Genomic DNA, 16,696 nt, shown 5'->3' with positions numbered 1-16,696 from the left:
GACAACTTTTCAGAGAGGATGAAACCAATCCTTGCCCTTTGGAGCCTGTGTCTTTGAGGAGAGGGACAGCCTTTGAGTGAACAAATAGATGGTCAAGATTATGTCAGATGCTGCTGAGGGCTGTGGGCTGAGGCATTTGGGGGCGGGGGGAGGTCAGGGAAGGTCCCTCGGAGGAGGTGACATTTGAACCGAGATCTGGAAAACATGAGTGAGAGAAGCCGGTCACCAAAGGCCACGTGTTGTATGATTCCATTTATACAAAATATTCAAAATAGACAAACCCACAGAGACAGAAAGCAGGTTGGTGGCTGGTTGCCAGGGGCTGGGGGGAGTCAGGAGTGACTACTTAATGGGCACAGGGATTCCTTTTGGGGAGATGAAATGTTTTGGAACTAGAGAGAGGTGGTGGTTGCATAACCTTGTGAATGCACTAAGTACTCCTGAACTGTTCACTTTAAAATGTTAATTTTCACCACCTAGAGCGGTGGGATAGGGAGGGTGGGAGGGAGATGCAAGAGGGAGGAGATATGGGAATATATGTATACGTACAGCTGATTCACTTTGTTGTACAGCAGAAACTAACACACCATTGTAAAGCAATTATACTCCAATAAAGATGTTGAAAAAAAAGAATAAAATGGAATAATCCTGACACACACACAAAATGTTAATTTTCACCTCAATTAAAAAAAAAATGCCATTGAGTCTGCCATGCACAGAGGACAGATGGGCCCCTGAGAGATGGAAAAGAAGAGATTGACCAGGGAACTGGGCACAGAGTGCAGAGGGGATGTGGAAGGACACGGCCCCCTGTCGGGTCCCAGCCTGGGCACACCGCCCTCAGGGAGATGGGGGAGGGGCTGATCTAGGGTGGCTTTGGCCTGCAGCAGCTTGAAGCAGGATTTTGGTCCCCCGGCCAGAGATTGATGTCAGGCCGAGGCAGTGAGAGGGCTGAATCCTAACCACTAGACCACCAGGGACCAGTGGCCAGTGACAAGGCCCTGGCCTCTCTCAGCACTGTAGAAGTAAATTTCCACAAAGGGACAGAAAGTGGTGAAACAAGTAAAGTGTTTATTAGGAGGAAAAAGGGTATGTGTGGATAGACACGTGGGCGGACTCAGAGAAAGAGCTGCGCCCTCATGGTAGTTTCAGTCACTCACATGGGGCATTTCTTCCGGGTCTCCTCTGGCCCGTCCTCTTGCTTTGCCTGGTTCTGAGTCCGAATTTGTTTTATCTCAGGGTCCTCCCATGTGTGACAGCGCATCTCTTAGCCAAGATGGATTCTAGAGAAGAGGCCTATGGGTACGTTGACATCAGTCCCTTTTTGACCTCCAAGGAGCCTTTCTGCACATGTACAGTCAGGAAGGTCTCCTTGACCTCAAGACTGAGACATATGTGGTCTCGTCTGTTATCTGGGCAGGACCCAGCCTCCTCTCTGGCTCCTGCTAGTTTGGAGTATCTGTCCACAGGGGACAAACTCCAGCTGCTCAGTCTGGGGCCCATCTATCTCCTGCTTCAGGGGAACTCCACCAGCCCCCCACTTTGTGGTATGCCTGGGTGACTGGGGGTGAAACGCCTGGGTCTGCCTGAGTTTACTTGTGTGTGTGTGTGCGCGCACACACACACACACACACACACACACACACACTGGCCTGGGTGTGCACGTGTGATGTGACAAATGCATGCACATGTGTGTGCTAGGGTCTGTGTAGGGACATGAAGCACACACTTGCACACATATGCTAGAGCCTGGTGTGCAGGGAGCCCCTCGAGTCTCCGCATACGTGGCCCCCTAAGCCCTCTTGCGGGGGCTGAGGCTCAAAGAGGTGGGGGGATGGAGGAGAGCGGAGCCCTCTCCCATAAAGCGCGAGCTGGGCCCCCTCGCCACCCACTCTCTCCCGCCGCCTCTCCGCCTGTGGCTCCGCAGGTTCTGGGGGCGTCCCCAACCTCCCCTCCCCCCATCATACTGTAAATTCTGAGAAATCCTGTCCGCGGTTTGGCCCGGCCCCTCCCCCGCCCTCTAACAGGGCTGTCCTGGCCACTGTCTTCCTGTCTTGGGGCCTGGGTGTGCGGCTCGAAGCGAAGGAGGGCTCTGCACTGCTTCTGGGGCCTTTGCATCACCTCCCTGGGCCTCAGTTTCCCCTTCTGTGGAGTGGAGATAATAATAGTTCTAACCTCAGAGGGAGAAGAGGAGGAGGTAACGCGCCCTGGGCGGTTAGCGCAGCAGCGTCTGGTAGGTAGGAAGGGCTGATACTTGCTAGTGGTTATTATTCTCCACTTCCTGCACCTTGCTTTCCCGTGGCTTCCACACGGCTACCTTTGCTGTTCCCCTACCCAGCATGCCCTCCCTCCTGTCCCCCTAGTCAAACCCAGGAATCATTCAAATTTCAGATCCTCAGGAAATAGGGGAGAGCAGTGAGACCAGCTGGATTCGGGAAACAGGGAACCTGGGTTCGAATCCGGGCTCTGCCAGGGACACGCTAGATGGCCTCAGGTTCCCTTGTCAGGTTCTGATGCTCTGTGGTTCTAAGCCTTCCTGATGAATGATCTTCGTGGGGACCCTCACCTTGTACCCCGCCCTGCCCCAAGCTTATCTGTCCTCTCCTGATGCTGAGCCATCTTCCTGGGCTCTTCTTGCCACAAACAATGAAACTTTTGGAATATATCATATTGGAATATATCACGACCTGCCCTCACTCCCTCCCTCTTTCTCCCCACTCAGTCCACTGTGTTCTCCAAGCACACCAAGTGGGCCCTGCCTCCAGGCCTTTACCCTTGCAGTTCCCTCGGCCTGGAATGCTCTTCCCTCATCTTCTTGGGTCCTTCCTGTCTGATCACCCATCACATCACCCTGTTTAATTTTCTTCGGGGCATATTGTTTTTATTGGAGTATAGTTGATTTACAATGTTGTGTTAGTTTCAGGTGTACAGAAAAGTGAATCAGTTATCCATATACATATATCCACCATTTTTCAGATTCTTTTCCCACATAGGTGATTACAGAATATTGGGTAGAGTTCCCTGTGCTATATAGTAGGTCCTTATTAGTTATCTATTTAATATATAGTATTGTGTATTTTTACCATCTAAAATTCTTATTTCTTTTCGTGTTTATTATCTGTTCCTTCTACTGGGCAGAAAGCAATCAAACTGTCAAGTAAGTGTTGGTTGAGGACCTACTATGTGCCAGTTTCCAGACCTCCTGGAAGTCACAGTTCACTGGGGGAGGCTGACCTGGGCTGAGTCACATGGACAGACATAATGCACAATCCTGATAAATGTTAGGTGGGACTGATGCCTGGTGCTGGTGGACCTGACCCACCTGGGCAGTCATAAAGGGCTTCCCAGAGCTGAGATTTCAAGCAGGGATATAGGCATTAACTAGGGAAAGACGGGAGAAGAGAAAGTGTTCCAGGTGGAGGCAGCAGCTTGTGCAAAGTCTCTGAGGCAGGAGGGAAAGTGCTGAGTTCCAGGGAATGAAAGAAGCATTTGGGAATGGAATGCAGAATGCAATGGGGAGCCATGGGGGGTTAGCAGGGCTTTGGTCCAGGCTTCATTGGGGTTCTGGGAAAATTATTTAGCCCCAGGGCCATAGGGAGCCATGGAGGGATATTGAGCAGGAGAGGAGTGTGATCAAATTTGCTTCTTGCAAAAGAGATTCATGGGTTTCTAAGGGGGGGTGGCAGTCAGAATGGAGGAGAAGAAAGGGATGCTGGGTGCCCATCAGGAGGAAGGGGGTGGCAACCCGGGTTGGGGGAGGCGTGGACTGGTGAGAAGTGGGTGGAAGATAGTGAGACCCTGGAGCTGACTTGCCCCCTGAGGGGTGATTGCCAACCAGGTGGGCTGGGCTTTTCCACCCATTGCTTGGTGACTTGATCAACTGTGAGTGGGGTTCCTGGAAAATCTATTAGCCCCTGATCTGGAACCCTGTCCCCTGGTCCAGTACCCCCTCCTCCACCTTTCTTCCACACATCTGACAGCCTCATCTGTCCATACAAAGTTTCAAGAGGCCCCAGGTGATAGCTGGGGTAAGGGTGTGTGTGTGTGTGTGTGTGTGTGTGTGTGTGTATGTGTGTGTGTGTGTGTGTGTGTGTGTGTGTGTGATTGTGTGTGTGATTGTGTGAACAATCCTGCTAAAACCAGAATTCCCTGTCTGTCGGGAGTTAAACTTCCCTGTTGGGTTTAACTTCACTGTGCTGGGATGGGGTGGGGTGTTGGCTGAGTCCTTCATTGCTCCTGGGGCAGTGACCTGGCTGGGGGATGCAACCAGCAGCTGCAGGTACCCAACTGGGGGTGGTAGGTGGTAGTGTCGGTGATTTCCTGGAAGGAAGCAGGCCCTGCGGCCAAGGTCTAGAGGAGTCTGATCTTCGTGTGTCTCTTCCTGGGCCAGTCTCACGAAAACCATCTGAGATCCTCACCACCTCCTAGTGTCCACGCAGCTGGGATTAGGGTGAGGCGAGTGAGGCATTCTCATGAGCAAATTTAAGGGGGCTCCCAACATCTCAGTAATCAAAGTGAAAAAACTTCGAAATATATTTCGCATATAACATTGTGTAAATTTAAGGTGTACAACACGCTAATTTGATACATTTATGTATTGTAACATGATCGCCACTGTAGTGATAGTTACACCTCTGTCGCGGTCCATTATTATCATTTGTCTTTAGTGGTCGGAATAATTAAGTTCCAGTCTTAGCAAATCTGATGATGATAATACAATATTGTTATCTATATTCACTATACTGTGCATTAGATCTCTAGGGCTTATAAAATAAAGAATATTTCAGTGCAATGCTTTTAATCGAGATTATCTCCCATACCATACAATTCACCCTTTGAAAGTGTACAATTCCGAGGTAGTTAGTACATTCACAGGGTTGTGTAACCATCACCCCTGTCTACTACAGAACAGTTTCATCACCCCAGAAAGAAACCCTATACCCATAGGCATCACTCTGCGCTGCCCCCTCCCCCCAGCTCCTGGCATCAATGCAACATGTAAAAAAATAAAAATTAATGCAAAAAATTCCATGATAAACAAGCGGTCAAATTTTAAAAGGAAGCCAAGCTCTGATGCTGTACTTTTCCGCCGTGCAATATTCACTCCACCTTAATCTCCAATTGGTCTGTGATTTACCTGGTGGGATGACCCCACCTCCTCCAAAGACTTCCTCTTCTGGGTCCCCCAAAGGACAGGCAGTCTGGACTAAGGTCACTTGGTGGATTCTCTCTCTGGTCAAACTCTTGGAGGAGGGTCTGTCTCCAGACTCTTGGTGGCCAGTGGGCTGGCTGGACGACATGGAATCTGTCTTTGGCACACTCTAGTTGAAACAGCTGCCTCATCACCATGTATTAACCACTTGCTGTGTACTGAGTGTGTTAAGTCCATTTTATGCATTACTCAAAATGGTTTGAAGGAATTATTTCTACGGAGGCATTTGCATTGTAGAACACTCAAACAATGCATTGATATACAGAGTAAATGCAAAAACTCCCGTCCCTCCTCACAGCCCCAAAGACAATGGCAGTTTGACATGTATCCTTCCATACTTCCCAGAGCACCTGTATGATCTGACTTAACCCTTATAAAGCCTCCCTGCAGTGAGCACTGATGTCACCCTCACTTTACAGGTGCGTTGAGTGAGACTCAGAGAGGTCTGGTTACTTGTCCAAGGTCGTACAGCATGTGAAGAGATGATGCTAGAACCCTGGTCTCTATGACTCCAGTGTCAGGAGGAAGAGAGGAAGAGGGGTCCCTATGTAGGAGGATTCCTCTTAGCTCAGCCAAAGTCACAGCTTATTCATTTAGTCATTCAACAAACGTTTATTGGGCATGACTGTGCGCTGGGTACATACACACATGGGGCCTCTGCCCTCCCCAAACTCAAGGCTGAGGCGGGAGACACCATCCATTGACATCATCCATTGACAAGGAATCAAACAAATCAGAGGATCACAGCTAGGGAGAGAGAGAGAAAACAGAGCTACCTGGGTGGACACCAGAGGAACCTAAAATAAATTTCCATATTAAAAAATATATATTCATAGGGACACACAGTTTTGAGAACATTAGCCCCCTGTGGCCCCCTTCACCTGGCAAAGCAATAAAGCTGTTCTTTTCTACTTCACCCCCCAAAAACATATTTACATGTTTCAAAATTTTAATATAGTAAGTCCCCTACGTACGAAGGAACTTTCAAAGATGCGAACGTGCGTTCTCATGTCCAATCACGTAAGTTAGTTCACGTGTCTGACGTACATTGTCATGTGTGTTCATTCATGTGTGTTCATTCTCTACAAGTGCTTTGTGTACTTTACTGTACAGTACTGTATCTTTATTTCAAGGCCAGGATGTCTGGAAGCAAGCGTAAATGTAGTGGTGATGTAGCTGGTACTATTGTACTTTTCAAGGTGCTATACTGTAAGATTAAAAATGTTTCCTTTATTTTGTGTGTTTGTTTGTTTTTTATGTATTATTTGTGTGAAAAGTATTATAAACCTTTTACAGTATGGTACTATACAGCCGATTGTGTTAGTTGGGTACTTAGGCTAACTTTGTTGGACTTACAAAAGAATTTGACTTACGAACGTGCTCTTGGAACGGAACTTGTCTGTATGTAAGGGACTTACTGTACTTCACAAGGGCAGGCAGTGAGCAGTCTCCTCCCCACTTTGCAAAGGCTCCCTGGTCACCTCCCCAAGAGCATCAATCCTCAGTGGAGATGATATTGTCCCCAAAGGAGTGAAAATTGGTTTAGGGGTGTGTGCAAAAAAACCTGTTTATGTATAAAGCACAGGTATACACAGACTATATATGTATAGATATAGTATAGATACATAGTACCTCTGTTGTGTTAAACTTTTGTATGGGACAATTAAGAAAAAAAAAGTCTAAAAATGATTGTTCCTTGAAGCGTAATAATGAAATAAAACTGGAAAAAATCTGGTCTAGCAGCAGCCACCAGTCAGATTTCTTGTGAGATCATCTAGAGATATTCTAGGCATTTCCAAGCAAATATCTACATATCCCTTTAATCCTTTTTTTTTTTTTTTTTTTACATAAATGGTAACATACCATTCTGGGCCTTCTTTTTTTTCACTTAAAATATATGTTGGCTTGCAGTCCATGTCAGTGAACAGAGCTTGCTACACAGAGCTGTGTAGTATTACTCTATGTTTGAACGACATTTATGTAACCAGTTTCCATGGATGGTCACATAACGTTGGCAACACATAATGTTTTTTCCTATGTTTTGCCACAATAAAGTGCTGCACCGTACAGTGGATAACTGCACTGATGTCATTTCACATACGAGTGAGTGTATCTGAAGGAGAAATTCCTGGAAGTGTGATAGCTGGCTTGGAAGGTGTGTGTATTTGTCATTTAGGTAGATATTACCATTTGTTCTGCGTAAGGGTTTGTACCAGTTTCCTTCTGCATCATCAGAATAAGAGAGTACCAGTTTCCCCAGAGCCTCACCAACCTGGGGAGTTATCAAACCTTTTGATCTCTGCCAATCTGATGGATTAAACATGGTCTTGCAGTGTAGTTTTAAAGTTCATTTCCCTTATGAGATTGAGAATCTTCTCTTGTGACTAAGAACCATTTGTGTTTCTTTCTCTGTGAGCTCAAATTTAATATCCTTTTTTAACTTTTCCATGGACTGTTGTAATATTTTTCTTATTGATTGTTTCCAAGAGCTCTTTATATATTATGGACACTGTCCCTTTGTGTTATGAACTGTAGTTTACTCCATTTGTCATTTAAAAATTACTTATAATTTATTTAATTTATTTTTTGAATTGTCATTTGTCTTAACATTGTTCAGGGTGAGGAGATAAAGTAATTGAGTTACGTTTACCCTTCTCTTTGATACCCTAATTTAAATACTAGGATGTAAAGTGAACAATATTTAAATACTATGCTATAAAGTCAATACATCTTATGTTACATGATATGGAGATAAAAGAGGGAAGAAAACAAAGATATTTGGTTTATATATATATATATATATACATATACATACATATGTGTATGTATATGTAATATACACACATATTCATAAAAAACAAGAGAGAAGTACTCATGACAGTTATAGTCCTCATTTCTGTAATTGGCCACATGGTTGTAGCTGGCATTATAACTACCTTCCGAACCACACTTGGTAAAATCTCTCTTAGTCTACTGGGGTTGCCATAACAAAATAGATTACAGACTAGATGGCTTATACAACAGACATTTGTTTTCTCACAATTACGGAGGCTAGAAATGCAAGGTCAAGGTATTGGCAGGGCTGGTTTCTTCTGAGGCCTCTCTCCTCGGCTTGTAGACGGCTGTCTTCTTGTTGTGTCCTCACATGGCCTTCCCTCTGTGTGTGTTGTCATAATTTCCCCTTTTTATAAGGACACTTGTCATATTGGATTAGGGCCCAATCTCCAGCATAGGAATTCTGGGGGGGACACATGCAGCCCGTAACAGTATGTTTGAGGAACAGAAAGGCAACTGGTGTGTTGGGGGTGAAGGTGGTGGGAGGGAAAGTCAAGGAGAAGTCTGGAGAGGTTGGCAGAGGATTCAGAGCTATCATAAGAACTTGGGTTTTGTTTTCCACCAGAGGGTTCTAAGTTACGCTTTGCAGAAATCCTCTGCAAGGGCCTTCCAGAGGGCGAGAGAGGTGACCAGGGCACCAGGGCGGAGGCTCCCACAATCCTCCAGGTGAGCAATGAAGAGGCCTGGGCTGGGGTGGGAAGGAAGTGTGTGCTTTTGAGGCCATAAGAAGGAAAGGACTTGTGGGTCAGTGTGTGGAACAGATATCAGGCAGTTGGAAGTTGATGGAAGAAGTGACCTGGTCAGACCTTCCGAGGAGGGTCTGGGAGGCTGAGACCCCATTTCTTGTTGACTGTGGTTTCCTGAGACCCCATTTCTTGATCACTGTGGTTTCCTTAGATTTGAGCACGGTGCTGGGCATGTAGTGGGTGGCCAATGAATGTTTGTGGAATGGATGCGTGAGTGACTTAAAGCCAGAAATGGAAAAACTTGAGGATGTTGGGTTTGGGAGAGAGTAGAGTCCAGGGGTGCATGTGGGCCTGAGTGGGGGGCTCAGGGTCTCTGGTGTTCTCAGTGCTCTGGATGGGGGGTGGCAAGCAGACTGCAGAGGTTTACCTAAGACTCCTGGGATGACTTGAGATTTTTTTTTAATTAATTAATTTATTTATTTTGGGCTGTGTTGGGTCTTCGTTGTTGTGCACAGGCTTTCTCTAGTTGCAGTGAGCGGGGGCTACTCTTCATTGCGGTGCACGGGCTTCTTATTGCAGTGGCTTCTTTTGTTGCGGAACATGGGCTCTAGGTGCGCGGGCTCAGTAGTGTGGCGCACGGGCTTAGTTGCTCCATGGCATGTGGGATCTTCCTGGACCAGGGCTCAAACCCGTGTCCCCTGCATTGGCAGGCAGATTCTTAACCACTTCGTCCCCAGGGAAGTCCATGAGTTGAGATTTCTAACACAGACTTGAAGTAGTGAGCTCCCCATCCCTGGGAGTGTGCAAATGGGGGGGCACATTTCCAGAGGGTTGCAGAGGAAATCTCTATCCCAGGGAAGGTTTGGAGCTGGGGGAAACTTAGTCTGGTCTAAGTGAGTGTCCTTTGGGTTTCCCAGCAGCCCAAGGGTGGCAGGGGTTTCTGCATCCTCCTCACTTCCTGTGACTTCTGAGACTCAGCCTGTCCCACATCCCTTCTCTGTGTGTGTGTGGCTGGCAGTGCCCTGACATCATGGTTTGGGGTAGGTCTGGGATGCCAAGTTTGCTGCAGCCATCGTGGTTCTAAATTCGGCTCTGCCCTTAAGGCCTTGTGCTTGGAGGTGCTGCCCCCTGGTGGGAAGAATGAGCAGTTCCCCTCACCACTTCATAACCTCCTGGGAGATCTTGCTGATTCTACAGGTTGAGGCTGCCAGCAGGAGGGAAGGCAAGGGAGGGGGTCCAACCTTGCATGCTTGTGATATGGGGATCGGAGCCTGTCTGTGAGGCTGTCCTCTCAGCTGAGGACCACCCACTGGCCTGTGAGGGGGCTGGAGCCACTGCCCAGGACACAGTGGTACAGGGTGGGTGGGGATGACCAGGGCCTTCACTCCCTCCCATTGCCTGATGGCAGATGGGGGAGTGGGGTGGGCTCACACGCTCCATGAATATAGGAGTTTCCACGCTGGAAAATTCCTGCATAAGAACTAGTGCTGGCAGGTGAGTCAGAGAGAAAAACACATCAAGTGAACAAATAAAAACCAAAACCAAAGAGACACACAGAAAGACTCAGGGAGAGACAAAGCCTGTGAATGAAGTTCAGTAAGCATTGACTGTTTGAATGAATGAATGAATGAATGATCCCTTGGACCCAGCATGAACGTGGATAAGTTCTGACAGCTCAGGCTTATTTTGTTGCTACATTGGGAGGATGTGTCCAGGCTGCTGGCCAGGGATCCTGACATTAACTGGGCTGAGCTAGACGGCATAAAGGCAAAGGGTCCTGCCTCCAGCAGGGGCCTCGGTGGCTGAGGATAAGGGCAGAGCAGGGAGAGGGGACTGAGGATACCCTGTGGGGAGAATGTCCAGCCCCTCCACCCTGCAGGTGGGGTAGTAGAGGCTTCATAGGACATCCTCAGGGCAGGTCCCAGAGAAAGCCCCTGGGGTGGCATAGTAGGAATATGCCGAGAGAGGTCTGGGGAGATGGGGTGAACTTGGAATGAAACACTAGTGGAATGGAAGGTGGTGGGGATGGACAGCCCAGGACAACTAGCACTGGAGACTTGTGTGGGGTTGGCAGGAGAGAGCCAGTGTCCAGGGGGACCCCCCAGATACCCCTGAGGGGTATCTGCCTCAGGGTCACATTGTGCTGGGCAGTCCTTGTAAATGTCACTGGCTGTTGGTGTCTCAACTAATGAGATGGGACCTTGTGGCTGGTCCTGGGGGTGAGTTCCGGGAGCCTGAGAATACCAGGATGGGGTGTCCTGGGGTTCACCAGAGGGCAACCCTGGGAAAATGTCTTTGGGGAGGGAGTTGGGGGATTCAGAACACAGGTGCATTAGTGGGGTCATCACATGATGGTCCTGGGGGCCGTAGTCTTCCTGGGAGGATATTCCAGGAGCTGAGGAATGGGGTCAGGAGATGCACTGAGAAATCACGTGGGAGTATTTCTGGGGGAGTTACAGAGCGGGGGTGGGGTGGGCTGAGAGCAGAGGGGGCCATCCTGGGGGCTTTGGGGGTCTCAGAACTTGGTGTTCTTTGGGGGTAAAGATGGGGGATGGGTTGTGGGAGCATCTGGATGGAAGGAGTTTGGGGAAACGAATCATGTGGGGAGGTCAGAGCTTTGGAGGAGGGTGGAACTTGGGGGATGGACTTTGAACACTGGGGGATCCTTTAGTGTGCTATTGTAGGGGAGACCCTTGAGGGTCAGATTCTGGATCTTTGTGGTAGTGTGGGGATGCAGCACTTGTGGGGGGATGTTCAGAACATCAGGGTGTCAGAGAACTTTGGATAATCAGACCCGGGAAACCAAAGAGTGGGTGGATTTGGGGTGCTGAGAACCAGGGATAGTTTTGGAGTGGGCTTGGGAAGGAGATCCCAACCCGAGTGTGGTGGGAGACTAGGATTGTGGGAGATGGGTTTGACAGGGTTAGCACATGGTGGTGTGTGTGTGTGTGTGTGTGTGTGTGTAGGGGGGTTGATCGTGGGGGACAGAGGGTCAGGGAGTCAGAACTGGGGTGTCTCAGGGGATGGCTCCTGGGAGGTGAGTCAAAGCAGGGCAGAACCAGGGATGTCTTGGGAGGTAGCCCACCAGGGCGGGTGTGTCTGTGGGGTCACAGCCAGGCGCATCTGGGTGGGTCCAGCAGTGGACTGGGCCCGGCCTTGGGGGAAGGCAGGACGGAGCCGTCTGGGTAGCAGAAACTTTACTGCCCATAACTCGCCCCAACCCCGCACCGCGCACACCCACCCCTGGCCGTGTCAGCAGCATTTGCGGTACACGACGTGGGGCCCCTGCTCTTCGTACTGCTCCCGCAAGACCCAGCAGAACTTGAAGGCGCTCAGCGAGGCGAGGATGGAGCCGCCGATCCACACGGAGAAATTCCTGGTGGGCTGGGCCGCCACTACCACGTGGGCCTCTGGGGGCAGACCGCGCTGCAGCTCAGCGCGGAAGCGATCCTCAAACCCGGTGAAGAGTGAAGAGCCCCCGCAGAGCAGCACGTTCTGGGCCATATCGGTCCGCAACTCCAGCGGCACCTTCTGAAGACTCTGTTTCGCCATGGTGGGGACGCCCACGGGCGACAGCCCTGGGATCTCGGGGGGGCTGAACAGCAGTTCAGGGCACCGGAACAGCTCTTTGCCCAGCGTGACCATCCGCCCGTCAGGCAGCTTCAAGGTCTGGCGGCATTCCTCCTCGGGCCGGGCCTGTGCCTTCAGGAAGTCGGAGGCCACATAGCAGTAGCGGCGCTTGATGTTCTCCACCGTGTCCAGGTCCTGCCGCCCCAGCGGCAAGCCAGAGCCGAGCAGCATCTCCGCCAGGAAGGCGGTCAGGTGGGTGCCCGCCAGGTCCAGGCGCTCTGTGGCGTGAGGCAGGTTGTAGCCCTGGAAGACGGGCACCGTGTAGGTGACCCCGTGGCCCGTGTCCACCACCAGCCCGCTGACCCGCCCGTGCGCGTAGGCGGACAGCACTGACTGGGAAGCCACATACATGGCGGGGGAGCTCAGTGACTCGAAAGCCACCTCCACCAGCTTCTCGCGGTTGGTGGTGGGGCTGAAGGGCGGATCGGAGAACAGCAGCGGGTGGTCCCGGGGGTTCACGAGGAGGTCGTGTTCCAGCATGTGACGCCAAATCAGCTCGGCTGCGTCCCAGTCCACCACGATGCCGTTCCGCACGGTCTGCACCAGCATCAGCTCAGGGCGAGCGCGGGCTGCTTCGCCGATGAACGCCTCCAGCACCGGCGGCCCGGTGGTGGTCGACTTCTTGGGCTGGCAGCCGACGACGGTGGCCACGGTGTAGGTGGGCCGGGCCTGCCCCGCGAAGCCCACCTTACAGGTGCCTGTGCCCATGTCGATGACCACCGCCCGGGTCTTTGGGGGCAACCTGTCGCCCACCATGCTGGGGGGTTCTTGCGGCATGGTATTGTTCGCCAGGATTGAGCAGGGGTTCGGGCTAGGCTTGGGGGCCTCTGGGGAGGTCTGGGGCCCCGGGGGGTTGCCCCGATTTGGATCCATGGCTGTAAGTGGTCGCGTGGGTTTCTTGGCAAGGCAGCCCACTTTCCTCTGGGGTGAGGGGGGTGTGGAGAGAAAAGGCTGAGGCCAGGCCTGGGGCAAGCACAGGCGGAGAGAGGGAGAGGGGGCGGGGCCGCTGCTCTATGACGTCATTTTGCTGCTCACAATGCAGGAGTGGGGTGGTGGGATGTAAGGGTGAGCCCTTCCTTGCTCCAGAAAGCTCCCAGAGTATTTAATCTGGGTTCCCCTCTCCGCTCTCTTTTTTAAAAAATTAATTAATTTTTGGCTGCGTTGGATCTTCGTTGCTGCATGTGGGCTTTCTCTAGTTGCGGCTAGCGGGGGCTATTCTTTTGTTGTGGTGTGCGGGCTTCTCATTGCCGTGGCTTCTCTTGTTGTGGAGCATGGACTCTAGGCGCATGGGCTTCAGTACTTGCGGCACGTGGGCTCAGTAGTTGTGGCGCACGGGCTTAGTTGCTCCGTGGCATGTGGGATCTTCCTGGACCAGGGCTCGAACCCATGTCCCCTGCATTGGCAGGTGGATTCTTAACCACTGAGCCACCGGCGAAGTCCCTGTTATCGCTTTTCGATGCTAGTCATTCTAACAGGTATGAGGTGATGTCTTGTGGCTTTGATCTGCATTTCTCTGATAATTAGTAATGTCGAGCACATTTTCACATACCTGTTGGCCACTTGTATATCTTCTTTGGAAAAATGTCTATTCAATTCCTCTGCTCCCATTTTTTTTTTTTCGGTACGCTTGCCTCTCACCGTTGTGGCCTCTCCCATTGTGGAGCACAGGCTCCGGACGCACAGGCTCAGTGGCCATGGCTCACGGGCCTAGTCGCTCCGCGGCATGTGGGATCTTCCCGGACCGGGGCATGAACCCGTGTCCCCTGCATCGGCAGGTGGACTCTCAACCACTGCGCCACCAGGGAAGCCCGGTTTAATGTATTTTTAAAGCATCTTTCTTTGACAGTGATTAATTAGTTCTCATTTTCTACTATTTACTTAGTTGTTCAACACTAGTATACACACAAAGTAGTTTCAGAAGTGCTAATGCGTGTCATCTGAAAAAAAATTTTTTAAAAACTAGAGTACAGAATTTCTGGACAGTTCTTTATGTATTCAACCTTACAGTATCCAGTCAAAACAGTCTTCTAAAGTAAATCTGGTTTCCTTTTTGCCCCGTTCGTTGTGGTTATGTTATTCATTTGTCATACAGTTAGGTTCATTTGTTATAGTTTGCATTCCCTCCCCTATCTGGGGGATTACTTTTTCTTTTTAAACCCACAGTAATATTCACTCTCTGTGGTGGTTGGCACAGTTCTGTAGGTTTTGGCAAATGCTAGAGTTATGGATCAATCAACACAGTCACGACTGAACATGATACACACATGAACATCAACACATTTGTGACAGAACAATTTCATCACTCTCAAATCCCTTTGCTCTGCCCCTTTGTGGTCACCCCCCTCTTACTCCTTGCCCCTAGAAACCACTGATTTGTCCTTCCCTAAAGTTTTGCCTTTTCCAGAATGTCATACAATGGAATTATACAATAAATGTCTTTTTGTCTCTGGCTCCTTTCACTTGGCACAAATCTGATTTAAATTTAGGTATGTTACGTACAGTACAATGTAGAGACCTTAAGTGTACAGTTCAGTGTGTTTTGACAAATGCATATACCTATGCTGCTACTAAGATACAGAACACTCTCCTCACCCCATAAAGTCCCTTCATGTCTCTTCAGTCAATCCCTGCCCCTCCCTCACAACCTGAGCTTAAATGCAACCACTGTTCTGATTATTTTCCTATCACAGATTTTTTGCTTGTCCTTGAAATTCATACAAATATAACTGTACAATATTTACTCTTGAGTGTGGCTTATTTTGCTCAGTATAATCCCACAGTGAATTTTAATTAATTCATAATAAAAGATGAAATAAATCTACAATGTTTCCTATACACCAGGAAGTCTCTTAAGTGTTTTACATGTATTGATTGAATCCTTAGTATATGTCTAAAGAAGTAGGCACTCTTATTGTTTCTATTTTACAGATGAAAAAACTTTGGCATGAAAAGTTTGTCACTTGCCTAAGGTAACTATCTCTAGAGAACCAGGATTGAGCAGAATAAGAGATTGAACTGTGATAACTTAAGAATGAAGACTACCCTTGATCCCATGGGGAGTTCCCGAGCTGAGGCTGACCCTTCAGGGGTGTCTCAAATTGAGGCAAAGTAATTGTACCTTTGTACCCCGCAAATGAACCAGTCATTGGAAGTGGACTGGCCCCTGGACAGTTGCCATAATCTTAGGTGTGGCACTTTTCTTTGGCCCAAGGGAATTCCCAGAGAGGCTGTCAGCATGAGCCATTAGCAGCCAACACTTCCAGCAGCTGGGGAAGTGACTTAGTCCTAAAAGAAGAAACTGGGAAATATACTGGTCTCCCTTATGGTCCTCCAATTATGCCACTCAGATGTACTTGCTTCTTACAGTGAATGCACATAGGATTCTGGTTGCTATTGTTGCCTGGAGACATTTCCAAGAGAAAGATAAATGGGACGAACTACAGACAACTGTCCACAGCAGCTATTCTCAGCTGTTCTAAGCATCAGCTGCAACTGACACTTATCACTTTCCTCTACTACCCTACCCTACCCTACGTTCCTTTCACCCTTGACTAGCATCTCCACTGGTCTAGGTGGCTTACCTGGCGGGATGATCCAGATCATCGAGGAGTCTGAACACCTGGTCACCATACCTTTCTCAGGATAGAGCTGCTACACTTGTTCATCAACAAAATCGGGAAAAGAATATCAAGAGACATCTCATTGGATTACCTGAATTCCGAATGTTTTCTTCTTTGCCCTCACTGTGTAATAGAAAACCCACATCTTCTGGGTGACAGGACTAATTACCCATGCCAAAAGCCATGGTGACGTCTTTCCTTGTGTGCTGGCCTCATAGCAGCCATAAAGTTCAATGGGGTTCTTACTTTGCCTCCCAGTGGGAGTGTTTGCCTTCTGGGAACCAGGACGTTTAGGTTATTTTTTGCACTTTCCTCCCAAGAACCCCATATCCATCTTGAAGAACACTTGTGGAGGAGACTAGTTTAGACCACAGATGTGAGTATATCAGCACTTTGACAGCACCCAGGATGCTAGAGTAGTTGATGGAATTCCTGGGTAGGGACATGAAGTTTCCACCCAGGTGACTGTTAAGAGTAGATTCTAAGAAGCAAAAGGGGTGAGCAGTTCTGGTTTTCTTCCCCCGCAGAGAACCCACTTACTCTACCTTGCTGCACCTTAGAAGGTTAGTCAGTATGAACTGTACCAATGGGCTTTCTTGCCTTATGGCTTCTGGTTGGGTTTAGTCAATGGGGAGCCTGGGCATGAAACAGGAGGATGAAATTGACTGAAGTCTGGCACTGGCTATTTCTTGCAGAACCTGGGTCTGGACACC

The 16,696-nt window shown here is 49.2% G+C and overlaps 1 protein-coding gene across 1 annotated transcript; it reads right to left on the bottom strand.

Moving 5' to 3' along the window:
* Positions 1-11,985: 11,985 nt before the first annotated feature.
* ACTL9 (actin like 9) lies at positions 11,986-13,236 on the bottom strand (the record flags this gene model as incomplete). The annotated part of the gene is made up of 1 exon (XM_082650608.1): positions 11,986-13,236. One exon carries the CDS (start codon positions 13,234-13,236, stop codon positions 11,986-11,988), a length of 1,251 nt encoding a protein of 416 aa, XP_082506734.1.
* Between the last annotated feature and the right edge of the window lie 3,460 nt (positions 13,237-16,696).

This window comes from Grampus griseus, assembly GCF_964374135.1.
Source record: "Grampus griseus genome assembly, chromosome: 3".
Lineage (NCBI taxonomy): Eukaryota > Metazoa > Chordata > Mammalia > Artiodactyla > Delphinidae > Grampus > Grampus griseus.
This window is presented reverse-complemented; position numbering and strand designations above follow the sequence as displayed.